Consider the following 26,440-nt stretch of genomic DNA (forward strand, 5'->3'; position numbering starts at 1 on the left):
ACAAGAAAAATGAAAAATTATAAACATATAAATTTAAATTAAGAAAAACTAACATTGGAAAAACAAGAAATTAATATAAAAGAAAAAAACCAACAAATAATATTATAAATAAAATAAATTTATAAGACACAATCCGCGCGAAGCGCGGAAAAAATCTCTAGTGATACTATACAAAGAAAATAATGATTCATACACAGATAGTTAGAAATAATCAAAAACTAAAGAAACTCCTTTTACCTACAAGTGAAGGGGTCCCACGTCTATTTGTACATTTTTCTTAAAAATGATGTTAATATGAATTAATATAATAAAATAAATAAATATGAACAACAATAAAATACTTTTCCATTTCTCTAAATACTTTTAAATTTTTTTGCATCTGTTTCTCAAATTAATATATATATATGATTTTAATTCACACCTATAATCAATTAAAAATTGTTAATACATTATACTATTTATATTTCATTAACTAATATAAAACTTCAATTAGTGTATAGAAAATACTAAATAATATTGTTAAATAATAATAATTTTAACTTAATATGAATTATAATAATATTTATGTGTTTTATTTAATTACTCACAATTCAAAAGTGGTTTAAATATTTTAAAATTGAAATGTTACTTAATCATAAAGCATAAAACTATCATACTATTCACCAATAATTATATTGATTTTCAAATTATTCAAAAGTTGGTATATATTTTTAATTTAAAACTCAAAATAGTTACATATATATGTTTAAATTAATTTTCTATTATATTTTGAATAAGCTTATTAAAATTATGATTAAAATAACTAATTTTAATTATGTAAAATAAATAGTACTATAAATTTTTATATAAAACATTGATTGTAATACTGATTAACTAATCTACAATCTGATTAATACTGATTAAAGTCAATTTTTTTTTTTAATATTGATTGTTCATTAATAAAGGCCCAGCTAATCTCAAAGTTTTCACATGGGTCTCATTAGCTAATCTATAGGGTCTGTTTTGACAAAATGTAAATTATCATATTTCAAAGTAACTATAGTAATGAAATATCAAAACCCAAACCGTATTACAAAAAAGGCCCAACAGACATTGGTTCTTTTTAGGTTTGTACAATTTTCTTATAGAAAGTTGTGCCAACGTAATATTTGTCAACGGCTACAAGCCTACAACCTGGGAGACGCAAAAAGAAAATATGACCGTTCTAATTGATCTGTTGGCTCGTCTACAGAAGCGCTCTCGTTCCTATAAATTTGGTGTATTACCACATACAATTTCTTACAACAGACCATTCTTATAACAGACAATTCTTACAATAACAAGCAGATTCTGGTGATGGAGAAAACCATCCTTGGAAACCTCGAATGGCAATACGTGTTCCTTGTCCGCTTCATTACAGCTTCCATGTCTGACCCAAAGGTGAGTTGAGTTTTGCTTAAAAGTATCTGTTATTCTTACAATATTGATTGTAAAGAGACTTGACTTTGGTTTTGTTGTTGTTGTAAGAACGCAAAAGACTTTATCCGCCAAATATTTTTTTTCGTGTCACTTAACTGAAGAGACTTATTTTGTTTTTTTTTTCTTAGCTCAGCTTTTACCGAATGCTCAGAAGGAGAGGAAGCTAATCAACAGTGGTGATAACAACTTATTTTTACCGGCACCGTTTCAAGTCAAGATTCCGTTAGCCGCATCATCACCGTCACAGCTGCGGTATAAAATTCCTTATTAGTTTCTTTGTAAGTATGTTTTTTTGGTAAAAATCTTTGTAAGTATGTTGAAATCTCTATGGTCATCTTGTTTAAAAGTCTGGCATTATGTCTCTGCTACGGATTGTTAAACTAATTTTTTGTCACTTTCTTTTGTTTGGGAATTTTTGAAGTTGCTTGATTGATAATAGAAATTTATGTGTATTCATAATGTGTAAGCAAACAGAAAGTGACGTCCTGTCATTAATTTGACCGTTAGAGATCGTATTGTTTCATTTGACTCTCACACAGTAATGATCACTAAGTTCCTGCTAATCAATCTAGTAATTAAAAAAAATTCCTCTCAATTTTTATATATTTTTTTTAACTCTTATGTTATATATACTCAGGTTTTTTTGTTAGGAATTTTTAAATATTGTTCAACTGATAATAGAAACTTATGTGCATATTAATAATGTCATATTTTATTTGATTCGCACAAATGTGATAACTAAGACCATGATTAATCTTGGTTCTTAGGGTGAAGTTCTTATTTACAGTTTCTTAGTTTTTAACTAGGAAAAGTTAAGAAGTGTATTTTAAATAAGAGATATAAGAGTCGACTCTTAACCGAAAAACGTAAAAACACACAAAAAAGGTTAAATCATGAGTTAAGAACCCAAAATTAAAAATCTGGATTAATCATGCTCTAAGTTTCTCTAATCAATCTAGCAATTAAAAAAATTCCTCTCAAATTTTTATGTTTTTCTAAAATTTTCCTGGTTTTCTAAAATCTTCTGTTATATTTTTCTTTAAGAGTTTTTGGGTTTTCTGATTGATAATGGAAATTTCTAATGTGTGGAATCAAATAAGTAGAATGTAACGTCATATTATTGATGTGATTTCCCTCTCAAATTTCCAATTTTTCGTTGTAAAAAAATAAAATTCCATGTTTTTCTAAAATCTTAAAACCTGCTTGCGTGTTTGTATATTTGTCTGTTTGTTTGTATGTCTACGTGTTTTCTTGTTTTTGGGTTTGCTTGGTTGCCTCTCTGATTGTGTGCTTTTGTCAAAGTTTTTTTCATTATACTCAAACACAAATCTCCTTTTATTGTCTGATGATTTGTTTGAACGACTACGAGGGTCATGGACTCATGATACTCCAACCTGCGAGATGCTGTTAAGTTGGATGAGGCGGTTTAAGTTGTGCGGCAAATGGTGGAGCTGGTTGTATTCATGATCTGGAAAGTGATGATTAATTCAAGGGTCTCTTAATTCAATGTGTTTTATTAGAAGAAATATTAGTGATGTGGTGAAGCCAAGAAGATTGATTTACGGCCACGTAGGATTCAATATGAGCTGGATTTAATAATGTTCACATAAAAAGAGCCATCACAACATAATAAAATAAATTGTTCATGTTCCTTTATATTTTATTGTTTCATCCTAAATTTATTTATTTGTTTGTACTTCAAAAAAATTCCGAAAATCTTGGAAACTATTAGAGGACTAAAAAAGTTGTTAGAGAGAGAGAGACCAAACAAAACTGCAGATGATTGATTTGCAATGGATTTTGATTATTCAGGAAAGAACAAGAAGAAATAAAGATTAAAAAAAGACAGAAAAAACTCAAAAACCATATTTCATCTCTTTTATTTGGTTAATGCCAAATAAAACAAACTCATAATTTATGAAAACTTAAGTTAAAATATTAGAATCTTGGAGAAACTATTGTTTTTTTCTTGAAGATAGGCTTCATGTGTGGGTTTTTGAGACAATGCAGAGGGAGAGAATGAGCAAGAAGAAGAGTAGTCAGGTTCATTGTATTTCCTCTCATGATCATATTCTCATGATGGCTTCAACTTCAAAACACATTCCTGAGATCAGATTGTACAAAGCCTGGAAGGGTAACAACGTAATAATATATTCTTTACCTGAAGCCAATAATATTACATGTTTCCTCCTATTCAAATATGATTATATGATTATGCTTTTGTTGCACCAGAGATTTTTCTGTGGTGGGAGACTAATCTTTGGTCCTGATGTTAACTCTCTCTTCCTAACCTCTTTCTTGATTGGAGCCCCTGCCCTTACATTCTGCATAAGGATGCTCGTGTGGATTCAAAAAGACGATCCTATCTTCAACTACACCGTTACTTCAGCATTTATCCTCACCCTCTTGGTTTGTATCCTCTCTTTAAGTTTTTTCAATAGTCTTGCTTTTTTTGTTTTTTTTAGTAAGAAGTTCCGGAAACTCATAATCTTGCGTTTTAAGCTGATATCTTTGCACCGTGTCTGCAGGTGTTTACGTTTCTATTCTTGACATCAGCTAGAGATCCAGGAATCATCCCAAGAAATAAAACATCAGTAAATCTTGAAGATAGCTCAAATAGTTCCTTGACACAGTCTATGGAATGGGTCAACAACAAAACTCCTCATCTCAAGATTCCTAGAACAAAAGACGTTTTCGTTAACGGCTACACTATCAAAGTCAAGTTCTGTGAGACTTGTTTGCTCTACCGTCCACCACGTGCATCAGACTGCTCCATATGTAACAACTGTGTCCAACGCTTTGATCACCATTGTCCATGGGTTGGACAATGCATTGCCCATGTAAGTAACATGAAACTTTCAATATTTCGGTTCGAGTGTGGCAGAGGTCCCCGGTTAAAGTGACTACTAGGACGAAACTTGTGATATAACAAACTAAGTTCCACATTGGAGAATTAGACAAATAGAATTTAATATATAAAGATGTGTCCAACTCTAATAGCACGGGTTCTTTTGGGAAAGAAACCAAAAGTAAATCTATGCGGGTCAGCCTCTAATGCCAAAAATGGACAATATCGTACTAATCAGATAATATAGAGTTGGACATGGGCTTAATAAATCCCAACAATTGGTATCAGAGCAGTTGACGAGAAATCTGCAAGAAGACCAAAATACCCTTTGAGTAGGAATGAGACCCATCGAGTGGAAGTCAGTTGTGGGACACAAGATAAATGTGATCCTTAGTTTGAAGGGGAGAATGTGATATAACAAACTAAGTTTCACATTGGAGAACTAGACAAAGAGGGTCTAATATATAACTTGGGCCCGAGGCCTTTTAATTTCTATAATATCAGTTGGTGCACACAAAAAAAAAAGATAAAGAGAGTTTAATATATAAAGAGCTATTCAACTCTAATAGTACGAGGCCTTTTGGGAAGGAAATCAAAAGTAAATCCATGCGGGCTAGCCTCTAAGGCCCAAAATAGACAATATCGTACTAATCGGATAATATAGAGTTGGACATGGGCTTAATAAATCCCAACAAAACAAATATTTCTTGATGTTGTTTTGGGTGGGATTACGGGCTTCCGCTCGAACCTCCTAGTATTTTTTTTAAAACAACTTTCAATATTTAGACTAATACTCCATAGACTTGACACTTCTTGATCATATATATATATCCTCTCTTTTGCAGAGAAACTACCCGGTCTTCATCTGCTTCATCTCAACGTCAACATTGTTATGCATATACATCTTTGCGTTCTCATGGATCAATCTAATCCGACAGCCTGTGAGATTGTGGAGTACAATGTTTCATGACATAATCTCTGTCATTCTCATCATCTATTCATTCGTTTCTATCTGGTTCGTTGGTGGCCTTACCATTTTCCACGTCTATCTTATGTCTACAAATCAGGTAAAACACTTAGCTATACCATTAGGAACATACTTGAAAATCTTGTTATCTAACATCTTTCTTTGTGTTGTGTCTGTTTTTTGGCAGACAACTTATGAGAATTTTCGGTCCCGTTATGATAAGAAAGAAAACCCTTACAAGAGAGGGTTGCTGAAGAACGTTAAAGAAGTGTTGTTCGCCAAGATCCCACCTTCTCAACTAGATCTCAGAGCAATGGTCCCAGAAGAAGATGACGGATCTGAGTATGAGTCAGAGTATAGCTCTTCCATCATATATGATAATGAAAAGGGAGGCAAACTCCCTAAAAGGGTGAGCCCGGAGAAACTTAACTTAGATAATATTGACATTAGCAATGAATACAAGAGAGCTAAAGATGATGCTTCTTCTGAGCTTGATCCTTCTTTCTTCTCATCTCAACTAGACTTGCCTAAGTAACAGCAATGAAATGACCCTCTTTAATGTTATATCATATTTTATCTATATTGTCAGGAATATTCTGATGGAATAGCAAGTACTCAAAGGATTAGCTAGGTTTGATTAGAGACCTAAAGTAAAATTGTACAAATGTAGCCCTTGAAGTTTTATACTATTTTACTTATATAACTCAATATTTTTGTTAGGGTTAAAACATAAATTTTGAGAAAAAATCAAAAATATGATAATATTGTTTTAATGCATAGTTGGATCCTGCACTAACATATGATGAATTTCAAATAGGTTTGAAACCTTTGTTGTCTCCGTTTCTCTAGAGAATAACGATTTTATAGTGGTTACTCCACTAATTTAGAGAGTATTGTGAAGTTTTACTAAATTAATTGATAAAAAAACTAAAATGATGCCCATGTACCATGAAATAGAGTTTAACATACATTAATATAAATGTAGAATGTGTTTAGAAATTTTAAAACAACACTAAAGATCATAGGCTTCAGTGTATAGAGTATTTACCGAAAAACTCAATATTTTCGTAGAGGTTAACACATAGATTTTGAAAAAAAAATCAAAATCATGACAATACTGTTTTAATGCATAGGTGCATCCTGCACTAACATATGATGAAGGTCAAAGATGTTTCAAACCTTTGTTATCTCAGTTTCTCTAGAGACTAGCGATTTTATAGTGGTTAGTCCACCAATTTAGGGAGTATCATAAAGATTTACGAAATTAATTGATACAAATTAAAACGATACCATATACCATAAAAGAGAGTTTAATATATATTAATACAAATGTATAAAGTGTTTAGAAAATTTAAAACAACACTAAACATCATAGGCTTCAGTATATAGAGCATTTACCGAAAAACTCAATATTATTGAAGGGGTTAACACATAGACTTGGGAAAAAATAAAATAATATGACAATATTATTTTAATGCATAGTTGCATATTACACTAACATATGATGAAGATCAAAGAGTTTTGGAACCTTTGTTGTTTCCGTTTCTCTAGAGAATAGCGATTTTAGAGTGGTTACTCCACTAATTTAGGGTGTATTATGAAGTTTTACTAAATTAATTGATAAAAAGTAAAACGATGTCCATGTACCATGAAAGAGAGTTTAATATACATTAATACAAATGTAGAATGTGTTTGGAAATTTTATAACAACACTAAAGATCATATGCTTCAGTATATAGAGCATTTACCGAAAAACTCAATATTTTCGTAGGGGTTAGTTAACACATAGATTTTGAAACAAAATTCAGAAAATATGACAATACTATTTTAATGCATAATAGCATCATGCACTAACATATTATTAAGTTCAAAGAGGTTTGGAACCTTTGTTGTCTCCGTTTATCTAGAGAATAACGATTTTATAGTGGTTAATCCACCAATTTAGGGAGTATTGTGAGTTTTACTAAATTAATTGATAAAATATTAAAACGATGTCCATGTACCATGAAAGAGAGTTTAATATACACTAGGATAAGACCCGCGCCTTGTGCGGGATTAAGTTATTATTTTTATTATATTTTGGAGAATGAAACAATAGTTTGGCTTCATTTGGATTACGGGTGTTCAATCCGGATATCATATTGGTTTCGGTTCGGTTCGGTTTATTCGGTATTTGGTTAGTAAAATATAACTATTATTCTAAATCCATATGTACTTTGATTTTAGTCTTTCACATACTTTTGAAAGATTTCAACTTGACGACTAAATTGATCAGCCAATCTTGTTGCTTTAAATCATTAGTGTTTATATATATATATATATATATATATATATTATTTAGTTTGAATATTTATTAAATAAAAAATCATATGCGTTATATTTTATGATCATTTGTAACTTATTATAACAAAAAAATAATTTATTGATCACAAAATTTTCAGAGTGGGAATATTCAAATTTCTAATAATATATAGACGTTTTGAAAAATTCAAATATAACATATAAGAAAAAATATAAATGTTTTTATTATATATTTAATGTGATTTTTTAATATCTTTCAATAATATAAAATTAAAAAAAAGAACTAAGATACCAAAATTGTTATCAAATATTTATTATTCGTAATAATTAATTTTCATATATACGTTAATCATATTAGGTAATTTCGTAGATTCTAATTAAGGAAAGTGCAACAAAAATTTTGGTAGATTATTTATCAATTCGATAGTTAGTTTAATAAAAAATATAATGTAAGTCAAGATGGACCAACCTATTTTTCTAAGAATAGTATATTTTATATAGTCATTTATTAAATGAGAATTTATAATCATACAGTTCTATGATCATTCATATCATTTTATAACTGAATATTTAAATCATCGATAACAAAATTTTCAATGTGAAATCTTTAATAAGTTTATAATTTATAAATGTTTTTGAAAATTCATTGAAAGTTTTAATATTAAAATATTTATGTAATCTTATGGTATATAGTATAATCTATATATATATATAAATATATATGTTTTATTATTAAATGATATTTTTTACTCATATGGTTTTAAAATAATGTGTATCTTCTTATAATATTAAATAAAAGTTCATATTAATACAATTTTATGATCATTTGTAACTTATTATGACAAAAAAAAAATCTATTGATCACAAAATTTTCAGAGTGGGGATCTTCAAATTTCTAATAATTTATAGACGTTTTGAAAAATTCAAAATATAACATATAAGAAAAATTATAAATGTTTTTATTATATATTTAATGTGATTTTTAAATATATTTTAATAATATAAAATTAAAAAAAAGAACTAAGATACAAAAATTGTTATCAAATATTTATTATTCATTATAATTAATTTTCACATATACGTTAATCATATTAGGTAATTTCGTAGCTTTTATTTAAGGAAAGTGCAAAACATTTTTTGGTACGTTATTTATCAATTCGATAGTTAGTTTAATAAAAAGTGTAATATAAGTTAAGATAGACCAACCTATTTTTCTAGGAATAGTATATTTTGTATAGTTATTTATTAAATAAGAATTTATAATCATACGGTTCTATGATCGTTCATATCGTTTTATAACAAAATATTTAAATCATCGATAACAAAATTTTCAATCTGAAATCTTTAATAAGTTTATAATTTATAAATGTTCTTGAAAATTCATTGAAAGTTTTAATATTAAAATATTTATGTAATCTTATGGTATATAGTGTTTAATATATATATATATATATATTTATTTTATTATTAAATGATATTTTTTACTCATATGGTTTTAAAATCATGTGTATCTTCTTATAATAAAAATGTTAAACCATTGATCATTAATTTTTAACATAATAATTTTAATAGTTTTAGTCATTTATTATCGTTTTTAAAAATTCAAAATATAACATATACGAAAAAATCTAAATTTTCTTTTTATAGCTAATTTGATTGTTTAATTTATTTTAATAATATAAAATTAAACAAAAAATGATGGAGGAGATATACATTGTTATCAAATCTTTTTTATTAAACTCATTAATTGTCATATATATATTAGTCATTTATGGTAATTCCGTAGGTTTTATTTAAGGAAAGAAAATATCATATCATATCATTATATCATATAGTTTAACCAACTTATATATCTAACAACATATAAAAATCGAATGTGGACCTACTTATTTTTCAATTGAATGTAATTGACTACCTAATTGAGAGACACCTATGCATTGGGGCCTCTTTTAATTAATACAAAATTGAGGTTACATCTTTTCAAATGTTCCTCAATTAATATATAAGGGATTAATACAAATGTACAATGTGTTTAGAAATTTTAAAACAACATTAAAGACCATAGGCTTCAATGTATAGAGCATTTAAAGAAAAACTCAATATTTTCGTAGGATTTAACATATAGATTTTGAGAAAAATTCAAAAATATGAAAATAATATTTTAATGCATGGTTGAATACTGCACTAACATATGATGAAGTTCAAAGAAGTTTGGAACCTTTGCTATCTACGTTTATCTAGAGAATAACGATTTTATAGTGGTTAGTCCACCAATTTAGAGAGTATTGTGAGTTTTACTAAATGAATAGATAAAAAAATTAAAACGATACCCATGTACAAGGAAATAGAGTTTAATATACATTAATGAAAATGTAGAATGTGAGTAGAAATTTTAAAACAATAGTAAAGATCATATGAATAGAGCATTTAGCGAAAAACTCAATATTTTCGTAGGATTTTAACATATAGATTTTGACAAAACAAATTCAAAATCATGACAATACTTTTTTAATGCATATTTGCATCTTGCACTAACATATGATGAAGTTCAAAGACGTTTGGAACTTTTGTTATCTCCGTTTCTCTAGAGAATAACGATTTTATTGTGGTTAATCCACCAATTTATGGAGTATTGTGAGTTTTACTAAATTAATTGATTAAAAAATAAAACGATGTCCAAGTACTATGAAATATACTTTAATATACATTAATACAAATGTAAAATATAAGTAAAAATTTTAAAACACCAGTAAAGATCATAGGCTTCAGTGTATAGAGCATTTACCGAAAAACTCAATATTTTTGTAGGAGTTAATATATAGATTTTGAGAAAAATTCCAAATCATGACAATTATGTTTTAATGCATATTTGCATCTTTCACTAACATATGATAAAGGTCAAAGAGATTTGGAAACTTTGTTATCTTCGTTTCTCTAGAGAATAGCGATTTTATAGTGGTTAGTCCACCAATTTATAGAGTGTTATAAAGTTTTACTAAATTAATTGATAAAAAGTTTAAACGATGCCTATGTACCATGAAAGAGAGTTTAATATACATTAATAAAAATGTAGAATGTGTTTAAAATTTTTTTTTTTTTTTTTTTTTTTTTTGACTCAAACTTCAACTTTCATTCACCACCACTGTTTTCATACATTGTTTTATCAGACATAACCTGAAATTTCAACCAGATAGGCACAACAGAATATAACTTAGGGACAATAGACACAAAAGTGTAAGTCTCCTTTGCTATCCTGTCTGCAACCTTATTCCCTCCTCTTGGGTAAAAACACACCTGAAAGAACTGAACTTGTGACAATAATCTGCGAGTCTCCTCCACTATAGGCTGCAGTATCGGCCACACTTCCTCTTGGCCACTTATCATCCTCACTAAAGTTTGGGAATCTGATTCAAAAATAACATACTTGTAGCCAAGAGAAACTATGTTCTGTACTGCCCATTTAAGAGCTTCCGCTTCTGTGACGATGGTGGAGACTGCTCTTGTCACCGCTTTTGCCCCAGCCCACAACACATTACCCTTTTCATTTCTTAAGACCCACCCCAACCCACTGTTAACTCTATTGTGGTTCCGTGCTCCATCGCTGTTGCATTTCAGCCAGTTGGCGGGTGGAGGTTTCCAAACACAACGTTGGTTTGCGGTTGTGGGTATTCTTGCCCCTACTCTCTCTGCCTCACTTGCTTCTTCCTTTTTCCTCTCCCTCCATTCTTCCACATCCTCCTGCACTTTTCTCAAAACACTCCTTGCCTCATATTCTCTCCCCTTAAATAGAAACTCATTTCGGCATTTCCATAGGCGCCATAGCAACCATGGAACTATATCACTCTGCAGCTCATCACGCGGGTACTCATGCCTCAAGTTGAGCACATGGTAGAGGTTTGAGTATAAGGAGTTATTCATTACTCCTCCTGGAGGTGCTGGAAGGGAGGAAAGAGCCCATATCAGTCTAGCAAAGGGACACTGAAACAAGACGTGGTTTGCACTCTCATTGTCCCCCCCACAACGATGGCATCCCGCTTCCTTGGAAATATGTTTCCGGACCATATTCTCTGCCACCGGCATAGCATTGCTGATGCATCTCCATAGGAAGTGATGTATCTTGGGGCTTGTTTCTGCCTTCCATGCTATCTGAAATAAACCGTCCAGGCTTGGTTGATCTTCCTCTTTTAAAAGATGGGTGTTCATGACATTTACTTGTACCCAATAGCCAGATTTTACTGTGTAATGTCCAGTCTTGTTGTAATCCCAAACAAAGACATCTTTACTTCGGCCTCCGCACGTTCTTACTTTCATTATCTCTTGACATTCTTCCTCAGGGAAGACGTTACGGAGAGCCTCACAGTTCCACTCCTTTCCATCATTGCACAACAGATTACTGACCTTCAACCTCTGGAACCGACGAAGACATAACACATCTCTGTTCCACGTTGTTGCTTGGACTGGTCTTGCTGGTTTCTGGCCAATCCACATCTCCTGCCAAACATCAGTATCTTCTCCATTTCCTATCAAAACTCGAGCCCCCTGTTTGATAAGCTTCTGAGCCGCGTGTATGCTCCTCCACGCATATGACGGACGCGACCCGAGTCCTGCAGCTAACGGAGTTGACTTGGAGAAGTATCTACTCTTATATACTCTTGCAAGGAGAGAGTTCTTGTTTGACAGGATCTTCCACAGCTGTTTACCCAATAGAGCTAGGTTAAAAGCTTCAATATCTCTAAATCCCAGCCCTCCTTTCTCTTTTGGCTTACTAAGATACTCCCAACTCTTCCAATGAATACCTCTTGAATCTTTCTTATTCTTCCACCAGAAACCCGACATAATAGAAATGATCTTCTTGCACACCGTCCGGGGAAGAAGAAAGCAAGACATAGTGTAGGTGGGGAGTGCCATTGCCACTGACTTAAGTAGAACCTCCTTCCCAGCCGGGGAAAGAAATCTCGTCTGCCATCCCTGCACCCTCTCGCTCATTCTCTCCTTAAGGTAGCTAAGGATAGAGACTTTTGATCCACCAAAAGTTTCAGGAAGACCCAGATAGACGCCATCCCCACCTTCTTGTTCTATTCCTAGCTTTGCTTTGATCTGTTCCCTGCGCTCTTGTGGAATGTTTTTCCCAAAATAGATGCTCGATTTCTGGAGGTTTACCCTTTGTCCCGAAGCTACACTGTAGTTACTCAGGATCTGGTTTAGAGTGTCCAACTCTTCCTCACTTTGCTTGCAGTAGAACAGACTATCATCTGCGTACAACAGATGGGAAATTGCAGGGGCACTTCTTGCTACCTTCAGTCCAGTAAGCTGGCCATTTCTCTCCGCCTTACTCAACATCTGCACCAGGAGCTCCGTACAAATCACGAAAAGGTAGGGGGACATGGGATCTCCCTGCCGTAATCCCCTCGACGGTTTGATGTCTCCAAAAGGCGTTCCATTTATGAGGACCTGATAATGTGCAGACGTGACGCACGCCATAACTAAATGCCTCCAATGATCCGAGAAGCCCAGTGATTTCATCGCCAACTGTAGAAACGACCATTCTACACGGTCATAGGCTTTGGAGATATCAGTCTTCACTGCTACGAAGTCTTCAGAACACTTGTTGTTTGAGTTTAGAGCGTGAAGTAACTCGTGAGCTAGCAGGATGTTATCCTGAATGTTTCTGCCTTCAATGAAGGCGGCCTGAGTTTCAGAGATTATCGACGGTAGAGTCACTTTCAAGCGTTTCGCCAAGATTTTCGAGATAATTTTGAAAGCGACATTACAGAGACTGATCGGTCTGAAGTCTACAAGCTTATTTGCGTTCAACTTCTTGGGGATTAAACAGATGTTGGTCTTGTTAATCCCCTCCTCCAGCTTGCCCGACCTAAAGAACTCCCTGACCATCTCTGTGATATCTCCTCCCATCGTTCCCCAGAAATGCTGATAAAAATATGCACCCATACCGTCTGGTCCTGGACACTTCTGAGGGTTTGTCTCAAAAACTGCACTTCGGACTTCCTCCATTGAGACCTCTTTCAACAGCTCCTCATTTTGTTGAGATGAAATTTTTGGGGGGAGATCATCCCAATCTTGAGTCACCACTCCAATGTCTTCAGACGCAAAAAGAGTTTTGAAGTAGTCCTCTGCAACTCTTCCCAAATCCTCTTCTTCAAACCATTCTCTTCCTTCGGAATCCACCAGACTATTAATAAAATTCTGCGCCCTCCTGTTTTTTGTTACAGCATGAAAGAACCGCGTGTTCCTATCCCCCGCCTTCAACCAATCCAGCCTACTCTTCTGTCTCCAAAAGATTTCTTCATTGTAGTATTCTTCATTAAGTTCCTTTCGTAGGTGACTGATCATTTCCGGTACACTGCTGGGGCGTTGAAGAGCATCATCTATTTGCTGGTGTAATGACTGAATTCTAACTGCAGAGTTGGGTTTTGCACTTCTCTTCCAGATTGAAATTGCTTTCCTACATCCTGCAATTCTCTGCATAAGTCCACTCTGGCCTGTACCTCCTCCTTTCCAACTCCTCGTTACTGCCTCCGAGAAGCCTTCCTTTTTGATCCATCGTTGATCGTACTTAAAATTTGCTCTCCTTTTCCATTCCACTCCATCCAGGAAGTTCATAATCGGGCTGTGGTCGGAGCAGCCTTTCTGAAGATAACTAGCTGAAGCGCAGGGGAACAAGTTCATCCAAGCTTGGTTTGCAACTGATCTATCCAGTCTGCACTGAACCAATTCGTTGTTGCGAACTCCATGCCAGGATAGGTTGTACCCTTTATGTTGTATTTCCCAGAGCCCACAGTGTTTTAACATCTGTCTGAATTCAGCTCCATCCTCCTCTTTTCTCATGGCTCCCCCAGACTTCTCCGACTGATCGACCAGTTCGTTGAAATCCCCGGTCAAGAACCAAGGTTCACACCGTGTAACCCCCATTCTGGTCAGTTTCTCCCAAACCCAGCTCCTATTACCTTTAACCGGGTCGCCATATACTCCCGTTAAGAAGAAAGTCTTGTCCTTCCAGCGCACTTTAAGATCTAGCAACCGTCTGTTGGCAGCCATTACCTCCACACTGCAAGAACTTTTCCAAAGCACAGCTAGCCCTCCACTTTTTCCCACAGGCTCTACTGTACGAAGATCATGCATACCTAACTTCATCATCACCTCTTCCAAATACCATCTACCATTCTTTGTCTCACTAAGGAATATTATCTCAGGAGAATACACCCGGTGTATCTCCTGGAGTTGTCGAACTGTAGGGGTATTCCCCAACCCCTGACAGTTCCAACTCAATATCCTCATTTCTGAGTTGAAGGGTTGGAATCAACCATCAACCATTCTTCGACAATTTTTCCACTACCTAACACCATCCGTTGAACAGAACGGTTAGGAGTATTTGCTGCCACAGAGGCAGAATGATGTTTCTCACCCGAGCTTCTTCCACCAGAGCCCTTTCCTTGAGACCCGAGACGCTCAAAAACTGAAGGAGTCACTTCTTCAGTGTATAGAACATTTCCCAAAAAATTCATTATTTTCGTAGGGGTTAACAAATAGATTTTGAGTTTTTTGGTAAATGCTCTATATACTGAATCATATGATCTTTAGTGTTGTTTTTAGATTTCTAAAAACATTTTACATTTGTATTAATGTATATTAAACTCTCTTTCATGATATATGGATATCGTTTTAATTTTTTGTCAATTAATTTAGTAAAACTATATAATACTCCCTAAATTGGTGGACTAACCACTATAAAATTGCTATTTTTTTAGAGAATCAGAGACAACAAAAGAATCAAACCTCTTTGACCTTTATCATATGTTAGTGAATGATGCAACTATGCATTAAAACAAAAATTTCATATTTTTGAATTTTTCTCAAAATCTATGTGTTCTACGAAAATATTGAATTTTTCGGTAAATGCTCTATATACTGAAGCATATGATATTTAGTGTTGCTTTAAAATTTGTCTAAAAAACATTTTACATTTGTATTGATGTATATTAAACTCCCTTTCATGGTACATGTGCATTGTTTTAATTTTTTGTCAATTAATTTAATAAAACTTCATAATACTCCCTAAATTGGTGAACTAACCAATATAAAATCACTATTTTCTAGAGAAACAAAGACAACATAAGTTCCAAACCTCTTTGAACTTCATCATATGTTAGTTAATGATGCAACTATGCATTAAAACAAAATTTTCATATTTTTGAATTTATCTCAAAATTTAGGTGTTAACCCCTACGAAAATATTGAATTTTTCGGTAAATCCTCTATATATTAAAACCTATGATCTTTAGAGTTGTTTTAAAATATTTGAACACATTCTATATTTGTATTAATGTATATTAAACTCTCTTTCATGGTACATGGAAATCATTTTAATTTTTTGTTAATTAATTTAGTAAAACTTCATAATAATCTTTAAATTGGTGGTTTAACCACTATAAAATCTCTATTTTCTAGAGAAACGAAGACAAAACAAATTCCAAACCTCTTTGACCTTCATCATATGTTAGTGAAGGATGCAACTATGCATTTAAACAAAAATTTTATATTTTTGATTTTTTTCTCTAAATCAATGTGTTAACTAAATCCCTTAATGCATGGTTCTAGAGTAATTAACTAGATCCTGAACTTAGGACATTGGAAACTGCGAGAGTAGATTCTTTGCCTGATAATATTCTGATTAAGTTAAGTTTGTTAGAAACATGTGAGAGCTGATCAACCATTCTTAATGGTAATCAACTCACCACAACCATCGATCGACATCGTCAGTCGAGCGTCGATCGACATCGACACTGGATCGTCGATCGATAGTGTTATAAAGTGAGCGGTTGAGTCCTAGCGTATCAGCTCGCCTAAACATCCTATCTTGTGGATTCGATCCCTAAGTACTACGATTGAACCTGTTATTTGAGAGAGTAAAATCATTCCTTAAGGATAATTTGAGTAATATCAATAAGATAACTAAGATGGAATGGTTGATAAATCTTGAGACGATCGAGATTGTATCATATTAAAGAGATTAACACGTTCAAAACTTGTGTTATTATCAATATATTTCCACAATAAGGTTCCAAATGGGGATGATTGTGAATAAATATTAATTTTTCGAAAATATGTAACTCTAAATTATTACATTAAAGATTGCAAGATTTGTTTTAGTTATATAATTTTTAATATCAATTACTATATGTTTGGTATCTTACTTTTTTTTTATAATAAATAATTATCTATTATTTTATTTTGAAAAACTTGGTGTGAACATATTTACATTTCATATGTTATTGTGAAATTTGTCTTGTCTGTGTTTGCTATTATAAGAGAAAATCATAATGTATATTTTTATGAAAGATTGGAATAACCATAAGAATATATTATAATAAATATATTGGACATTATTTTCTTGATATATTACAAAAGTAATAATTAATTAAAAATTAAATTTATAAAATGAAATAAACCTCTGACAAAAAACTGATAACTAATGTTCATAACTAGTTGTTATCTAGCCATGAAGGAATTTAATGTAAACACACAACTTTACAAAACAATTAATATAAATAACTGAATAAAGTAAATATATTTAGCTGAATTATATATAGACTAAAATTAGTCAAAACATTTAGTCCATAATAACAATTTTAATTTATATCTATTACATTTTGAAAAATATGTTTCAATATACAAATTATATCTTGACAAGGCAATCTGAAAGAAAATAAAACTTTCACACTAATATTCATATGCTTAGGTAAATGAATCATGCACTTTTATATTATTTTGACTATAATCTCAGAAAATCATTGAAAGATTTTCTTTACAAAAATATAACTAATGCAAGTTTATGTTTATATGTAGATTAACATGCTTAGGTAAATGAATCATGCACTTTTATATTATTTTAACTATAATCTCAGAAAATTAATTGAAAATTTTTCTTTACAAAAATATAACTAATGCAAGTTTATGTTTATATGCTTAGGTAAATGAATCATGCACTTTTATATTGTTTTGACTATAATCTCAGAAAATTAATTAAAAGGTTTTCCTTACAAAAACATAATTAATGCATGTTTATGTTTATATGCTTAGATAAATGAATCATGCACTTTTATATTATTTTGACTATAATCTCAGAAAAATAATTGAAAGATTTTCTTTACAAAAATATAATTAATGCAAGTTTATGTTTATATGCTTAGGTAAATGAATCAGACACTTTTATATTATTTTGACTATAATCTCAGAAAATTAATTGAAAGATTTTCTTTAGAGAAATATAATTAACACAAGTTTATGTTTTTATGTAGATTGATATGCTTAGGTAAATGAATCATGCAATTTTATATTATTTTAACTCTAATCTCAGAAAATTAATTGAAATATTTTCTTACAAAAATATAAATAATGCAAGTTTATGTTTATATGCTTAGGTAAATGAATCATGCACTTTTATATTATTTTGACTATAATCTCATAAAATTAATTGAAAGATTTCCTTACAAAAATATAATTAATGCAAGTTTATGTTTATATGCTTAGGTAAATAAATCATGTACTTTTATGTTATTTTGACTATAATCTCAAAAAATTAATTGAAAGATTTTCTTTACAAAAATATAATTAATGCAATTTTATGTATATATGTATATATATATCAATCTAAAATATAATAGAACTCTCAAACAATTTATAAAACATCCTACAAAATGAGTCTCTCCAAAAAATATATATTAATCGCATTTGTTTTCACTATTTTCTTCGCGATGTCAATTGTTCGCTGCACCGATATTGTTTCAGGTACTACATTAAAATTTATTTTTTAGTTATGCTAAAGTCTTCATTCCTGCATAATTTTAATATTTTATTATTTCTTACTATATGAATAGATTTCGGAATAAAGTATAATATGTGCTATGGTCCATGTGACGACAAAGGAGTGTGTGAGCCGTTTTGTTCTGCCAAAAAAGGTCTGAAAAGGGGAGACTGTGTTGGCAAAGCAAAAGATTATCTTGGCGTTTGTTGTTGTGATGAACACTAAATAAAATATTAAATAATACGTTAGATATTATATCTTGTATGAAATGAAATAATATTACCAATAATACATAAAATGCTTTTACAAAAAAAATATAAAATGTTATCAAATTGAAGTTACTTTGATTAACCTCGAGAAAACATTAGTCAAAGTGCATGTCTTTTCTAAAAAAACATTGATAAAAGTATAGTAAATATTAATAATGTAAATATGTAATCCCACATGACATAGAACTGTAAAATATGGAAGGGAAAACACGTGAAGAACAATTAACGTTACATATATATGTCATGCAAAAATAAATAAAGTGAAAGGAAACTAATAAAAAAATGGTAAATGTAATTAAGTGAAAAATATAAATATTAATTTAAAAATAAAATATTCATTTTTTTCCTTTGTACATATATTCATTTTTTAAAAAGGAAACTAATATAAGTGAATGTAAATGTAATTAAGTGAAAAATAAAAATAATCATTTAAAAATAAAATATTCATTTTTTTCCTTTGTACATATATATTCCTTTTTTTCTGTTACCAAAATAAATATTCATTTTTTCTCAACATATAAATAAATCCTATGAACGGAAATGTCTCATAAACCCTACATAGTAGAAGCTCTGCAAATGCATTCAGTCCATGTTGTCATGCAGCTTTTATTGGGCCGAATTTCTGTCACTATTCTGATATACTCTATTCTTCACTTTGATATTTTTTTTTTTGAAACTATTCATTTTGATAACTTTTGAGTCGACATAATGAATCATGAGAATAAACCTCTCTAAGACGAAATTCCACTTCGACAATACATATCTCCACAACCTTAAGCAGAAGAACAACATAGTACATATGTTAAATTCACATTTGGGTAAAAATATTGATAGGTTTCGCCGATGGATCATGTCTTCATCGTCAATCTAGCTGTTGCGACTAGGCATTTACTTGGATGAATTTATGTGATAAATCATGCTCCAGGTAGTTAAAAACTTTTTATTCTTAGTTCAGGTATTAAAATTCAAATTTGTTATAAGTTCAGGTATCGGATTGCATCATTTGTTTCGTTCAAACTAAAATGATTCAGTTACGAACTGTTTCATGCCACCATTTTACGGACATGATGACGGTTGTATGTATTTAAATGTCTTTTATTCTAAGTTGATGTATTAAATTTAAATTCGTTATTAGTCCAAATATCAGATCAGACAATTAAATAGTTTATATATTGATTAGGCGATATGGCCTAGTTCGTGCACTAATTCACCATTTTTCCTAGTTTCATCTCTTGATTGAATTATTACAACTATTCTTATGGATTTGAGTGAGTAGATCGAGAGAAACAATGATTTAAATAAAATTTATTAAAGTTTAATGATATTATAGGTGTTGATAATCAATGGACATATATACGTGAGAGAGATTTCAAGAAGTCGAAAGAAAATAAAAAATTGTAAGATGACAAGAATGATATATATAAGTTTACAAAAAAAAAGAATGATATATACATATATATATATGTGGAAGGGAAAACACATGAAGAACATGCAAAATTAACGTTACATATATATGTCTCATGCAAAAATAAATGAAGTGAAAAAATAAAACTAATAAGTGAATGTAAATGTAATTAAGTGAAAATATTCATTTTTTCTAGACATATAAATAAGCCGTATGACGGAAACGTCTCATAAACCCTACTACATAGTAGATATGAGGCGGATGAAGCATTAGCTTCACGGCCAATTACAATAAATATTATTTTGGGGAAAAATTATGTGAAAGGTGTTTAGAAATTTTAAAACAACATTAAAGATCATGGGCTTCACTATATAGAGCATTTACCGAAAAAATCAATATTTTCGTATGGGTTAACACGTAGATTTTGAAAAAAATAAAATAAAAAAAAGGAAAATATTATTTTATTGCATAGTTGCATCATGCACTAACATACGATGAAGGTAAAATAGATTTGGAACCTTTGTTGTCTCCGTTTTTCTAGAGAATATCGATTTTATAGTGGTTACTCCACTAATTTAGGGTGTATTGTAAAGTTTTACTTAATTAATTGATAAAAATTTAAAACGATGTGCATCTACCATGAAAGAGAGTTTAATATACATTAACAAAAATGTAGAATGTGTTTAAAAATTTTAAAACAACATTAAAGATCATAGGCTTCAGTATAGAGCATTTACCGAAAAATTAATATTTTCGTATGGGTTAACACATAGATTTTGAGAAAAAATTCAAAAATATGACAATACTATTTTAATGCATAGTTGCATCATGCACTAACATATGATGAAGTTTAAAAATGTTTGGAACCTTTGTTATCTCCGTTTATCTAGAGAATAGAGATTTTATAGTGGTTTGTCCACTACTTTAGGGAGTATTATGAGATTTACTAAATTAATTGATAAAAATTAAAACGATGTCCATGTAACATGAAATATAGTTGAATATACATTACTACAAATGTATAACATGAGTTGAAATTTTAAAACAACAGTAAAGATCAAAGGCTTCAGTGTATAGAGCATTTTCCGAAAAACTTAATATTTTCGTACAGGTTGTTATCATATAAATTTTGAGAAAATTTCAAAAACATGAAAATACTATTTTAATACATAGTTGCATCCTGCATTAACATATATGAAGGTCAAAGAGGTTTATAACCTTAGTTATCTCCGTTTCTCTAGATAATAGCGATTTTATAGTGGTTAGTCCACCAATTTAGGGAATATTATGAAGTTTTACTAAGTTAATCGATAAAAAAATTAAAAAGATGTCCATGTACCATGAAAGAGAGTTTAATATACATTAATACAAATGTTGAATGTGTTAAGAAAATTTAAAACAACACTAAAAATCATAGGCTTCAGTATATAGAGCATTTACCGAAAAACACAATACTTTCATAGGGTTAACACATAGATTTTGAGAAAATTTTAAAAATATGACAATACTGTTTTAATGCATTATTGCATCATGCACTAACATATGATGAATGTCAAAGAGGTTTAGAACCTTTGTTGACTCCGTTTCTTTTATAGAATAGCGATTTTATAGTGTTTCATCCACCAATTTTGGGAGTTTTATGAAGTTATACTAAATTAATTTCTAAAAAATTAAAATGATTCTCATATACCATGAAAAAGAGGTTAATATACATTAATAAAAATGTAGAATTTGTTTAGAAATTTAAGAACAACACTAAATATCATAGGTTTCAGTGTATAGATCATTTACCGAAAAACTCAATATTTTGTAGGGGTTAACACATAAATTTTGAGAAAAAAATAAAAATATGACAACACTGTTTTAATGTATAGTTGCATCATGCACTAACATATGATTAATCAAAGAGGTTTGGAACTTTTGTTGTCTCCGTTTCTCTAGAGAATAACGATTTTATAGTGGTTAATCCACCAATTTAGGGAGTATCATAAAGTTTTACTAAATTAATTAATAAAAAAATTAAAACGATCCCCATACACCATAAAAGAGAGTTTAATATACTTTTTTTTGTTAACAGAGAGTTTAATATACATTAATAGAAATGTATAATATGTTTAGAAATTTTAAAACAACACTATAGATCATAGGCTTCATTATATAGAAAATAAGGTTTGGAACCTTTGTCGTTTCCAATTCTCTAGAGAATAGCGATTTTATAGTGGTTAGTCCACCAATTTAGGGAGTATTATGAAGTTTTAGTAAATTAATTGATAAAAAAAATTAAAACTATGTCCATGTACCATTCAAGAGAATTTAAGATACATTAATACAAATGTAAAATATGTTTTTAAATTTTAAAACAACACTAAAGATCATAGGCTTCAGTATATAGAGCATTTACCGAAAAACACAATATTTTTGTAGGGGTTAACACATAGATTTTGAGAAAAAAATAAAAAATATGACAATACTATTTTAATGCATAGTTGCATCCTGCACTAACATATGATGAATTGTTTAGACAATATTGTTTTAATGCATGATTGCATCCTACACTAACATATGATGAAATTCAAAGAGGTTTATTTTCACATAATGAAAGTTTTATTGACACATTCACAATCTAACTTTTTAATTGACACATATCACAATTATATCACGTAAAATATTTGAAGTTAATTTTGGTTTATATTTTTTAACACAAAATTATTAAAAATTAAAATTAGTTAATTTTTTTTTTGACAGCAAACATTCACAGACTCATATAGACTCTGTAAACCAATTTGGCAACTCTGCATCCATGTGTACGGCGAAAAACGGTTGTTTCCTAGCATTGTGTGCCAAGCGATCCGCCATTTTGTTTTCCGTCCTGGGTACATGAACGATATCTGAGTTGATGAAGCTTCTTCGCAGGAGCTTAATATCTTCAAGGTAGCTTTCGAATGCTGGCCATTCTTCTGGTTCTGAAACCATCTTCACCAGCTGAGAACAATCCGTTGCAAACGTAACCCTTAAATTTTTCATGCATTCCATTGCCCAGATTAAAGCCTCAAACTCCGCATGGAGGGGTGAGAGACTTGCCCTTACATTCCTTGCTCCTAACAAACCATCAAATCCCGGTAATGTGCTCAACCAGCCCTGCCCTGAAAATAAGTCCTTATCTTTCCAAGAACCGTCTGTGAAACACCATCTTCCTGTAGACCCTATATTAGGTATGATCTGTACTTCATGTGCCACCCTGGGGTTAGTGGTGACATGTGCTTCAGTCCACAATGTTGATTCCAGTTCTGCTAAGTTAAGCGTTTCCCTCGGATCAATATCAAGATTACTAAAAACTTTGTTATTCCGCGCTTTCCAAATGTACCATAATATCCATGCAAACTGATGATCTTTCATTTTTGGGTTAACTCTTCAAAAAAAATGATCCATATTAGCAAAAAGAGAGCCAATAGGAAAACTGTTTGGATTCGATGGAATCTTCGATAGTGTCCATACTTGACGTGCTGAGGAACATTCAAAAAACAACATGATTCACTGTTTCCTCCGGATCACCACACCGTGCACAACATGTATCTCCTTGTATTCCTCTCGCTTTTAGATTTTTTGTTACCGCTATACAACCCGTCAATAGCTGCCATAAGAAATGCCTTAACTTTGAAGAGCACTTTACCTTCCAGCAGAAAGCCTTGAGTACATCCACATTAGGTCCATAAAATTCTGGTGGTTTTTCTCTATCAGGATAAATCATTTCTACTTGATATCCTGATTGTATTGTATACTTCCCATTATTGGTGAAATGCCATCCATTCCTATCTTCCATCTGATGCCTACTCAAAAGAATACTTTGAATCATTTTTGCATCGTCTGGCTCCACCAAAGTTCTAATTGCCTGTAAATTCCATGTTCGGGATTCCTGGTTAATGAGAGAATCCACTGTGAGGTCCGGGTAACTGTTATGAAAGTTTTTGTTAGCTGGTCTCGGGCGAGTGGATGGAATCCAAGGATCATTCCATACTGATGTAGATGACCCTATTCCAACCCTTTTGATTAGTCCTTTATAAACCAGAGATTTAGCAGAAGTAATGCTCCTCCAGCCATAAGACGGAGAATATGAGCGAATCGGTTTCAGGGGTGAAGCATTCCTGTAATACCGTCCTTTGAAAACTCGAGAGAAAAGGGTGTTTAGCTTCTCGATCAGCCGCCACAACTGCTTTCCAAGCATTGCCGTGTTAAAATCAGTCAAGTCCTAGAATCCTAGCCCGCCATTATCCTTATGTTCACATAATTTATCCCATGACTTCCAGTGCATACCTCGTGTACTTCCTCCTGGAATCCACCAAAACTGAGCTACTGCACTCGTTAATTTCTTTACCGTAGCTTTCGGTAGCCGATACACGGACATCACATGACTTGGTAGAGCCGTGATCACCGATTTAATAATCACCTCTTTTCCTCCTTTGGTAAAAAAAATCTAAAGGTCCATCCATTCACCCTGTTATTTAGCCTCTCTTGTACAAAGCCAAATACTTGTACCTTAGATCCTCCTAGACTTTCTGGCAATCCTAAATAGGATCCCATTCCGCCTAGGTTCTGAATTCCCAGAATGTCTCTCAACTCTTGACGGCTGGTTTCCTCAATCTTATGCCCAAATTGAATTGAGGATTTCTGAAAATTAATTTGTTGCCCTGGCACCGTCTCATAGTCTTTTAGTATCCTGAGAATAGTTTGACACTCTTCCTTATTTGCCTTACAAAAAATAAGACTATCATCTGCAAATAACAGATGAGAAATTGCTGGACACGCTCTTGCTACCTCCATACCAGTTAATTGTTTCTCCCGTTCTGCCTTTTTTATATTTGCAATTAAGACTTCTGTACATAGAATAAATAAGTAGGGAGATAAGGTGTCCCCTTGACGTAATCCCCGTTGAGGGGTTATAAGGCCTCTTGGCAGGCCATTAATAAGTACCCTATATTGAACTGATGATATACATCCTCGCATTAATTTAATCCAATGTGCATCAAATCCCATTTTTTTAAGGAGAGCCTCTATAAAATTCCATTCTATCCGATCATATGCCTTACTCATATCCGTCTTAATTGCTATAAACTTATTTTGATAAGACTTATTAGTTCGGAATCCATGAAACATTTCTTGCGCAATAAGAATATTATCTGATATTAACCTTCCTGACACAAAAGCCGATTGTGTTTCCGAGATTAATCGGGGAAGACAACTTTTCAACCTTTGACATAAAACTTTTGATATAATCTTATAGCCAACGTTACATAAATTTATCGGCCTGAGTTATGTCATCCTTGTGGGTCGCTCTGTTTTTGGAATCATACAGATATTAGTTATGTTTAACTGTGGGTCCATTTCACCTGTGACCAAAAAATTATTCACCAACTCAATCACATCTTTTTTAATAACATTCCAGGAATGCTGAAAAAAAAGAGCAGTCATTCCATCCGGCCCTGGTGCTTTTTCTGGGTGCATCATGAATAATGCTTGTTGAACCTCTTCCTCCGTTGCTAACCGTAATAACTTTTGATTCATCTGGGGAGAAATTGATAGTCCTATCTCCCCCAGGAACCCATCAAACTCCGTTGGGTTAGTCGAACTGAACAATCCATCAAAATAATCTACCGCCACTTTCTCGACTCCATTCTCCTCTGTGACCCAGTTACCTGCTTCATCGTGGAGACCCATTTATTTCGGATCCGACATTTCTTTGTGGAAGCATGGTAAAACTTAGTATTTAGATCCCCATATGAAAACCACATATTTCGACTTTTCTGATGCCAATATTCCTCCTCATCCTTGTAAGCCTCTTGTAATTTCCTGGAAATCTCAATAATATCCTCTTGTGATCTATTATTATCTGTTTGTACTTCTTCCAACGCCTTGTGAAGATTCAGAATTTTGTCCTTTCCATATGGTGGATTGTCTTTCCGCCATGACGATATTTCATGACGACAGTTATTGATTTTTGTAATAAAATCCTCAGATTGTCCATCCTGGTCCTTTGTCCATCCCATTACAATTGATTCCATTAGTCCCACTTGGCCAATCCATCTCTTATCAAACCTGAACTGACCCTTTTTTTCCTTGATAATTGATCCTCCAAAAAAGCAATCACAGGTCGATGGTCCGATCCCACCAGTCTCAAATATTCTGTATAAGAGCATGGAAAAAGTGTATGTCAATCCTCATTGGCCAAAGCTCTATCCAGTCTACATCTGACCGTTACTGCTCCCTTCCCTTTACCTCTACGACCCTGCCATGACATTTTATTACCACGAGCCGAAAATTCTAGTAAACCACTATTTCTTATCATATTGTTGAAAGGAATAAATGAGGCCGCACA

At 31.9% G+C, this 26,440-nt stretch overlaps 1 protein-coding gene and 1 long non-coding RNA gene across 5 annotated transcripts; both read left to right on the forward strand.

The window, feature by feature from the left end:
* Positions 1–6,196, forward strand: LOC117126768 (probable protein S-acyltransferase 3). 4 transcript variants are annotated; one of them, XM_033275820.1, is made up of 5 exons: positions 1–3,600; positions 3,691–3,867; positions 3,987–4,298; positions 5,152–5,373; positions 5,461–6,196. In XM_033275820.1, the coding sequence occupies exons 1-5, from the start codon at positions 3,463–3,465 to the stop codon at positions 5,806–5,808; spliced, it is 1,197 nt and encodes a 398-aa protein (XP_033131711.1). In that variant the 5' UTR covers positions 1–3,462; the 3' UTR covers positions 5,809–6,196. The 4 variants fall into 4 exon arrangements, with proteins under 4 accessions (XP_033131711.1, XP_033131709.1, XP_033131710.1 ...); XM_033275818.1 differs by having other exon boundaries at positions 1–3,867; XM_033275819.1 differs by having other exon boundaries at positions 5,152–6,195.
* A 9,899-nt stretch (positions 6,197–16,095) lies between these two features.
* On the forward strand, positions 16,096–21,100 carry LOC117126784. Its single transcript, XR_004449601.1, has 2 exons — positions 16,096–18,380; positions 18,470–21,100. It is a non-coding gene; the product is annotated as an uncharacterized LOC117126784 (long non-coding RNA).
* The last annotated feature ends 5,340 nt before the right edge of the window (positions 21,101–26,440 follow it).

The sequence above is a fragment of the Brassica rapa genome, chromosome A07 (assembly GCF_000309985.2).
Source record: "Brassica rapa cultivar Chiifu-401-42 chromosome A07, CAAS_Brap_v3.01, whole genome shotgun sequence".
In the NCBI taxonomy this organism is placed as follows: Eukaryota; Viridiplantae; Streptophyta; class Magnoliopsida; order Brassicales; family Brassicaceae; genus Brassica; species Brassica rapa.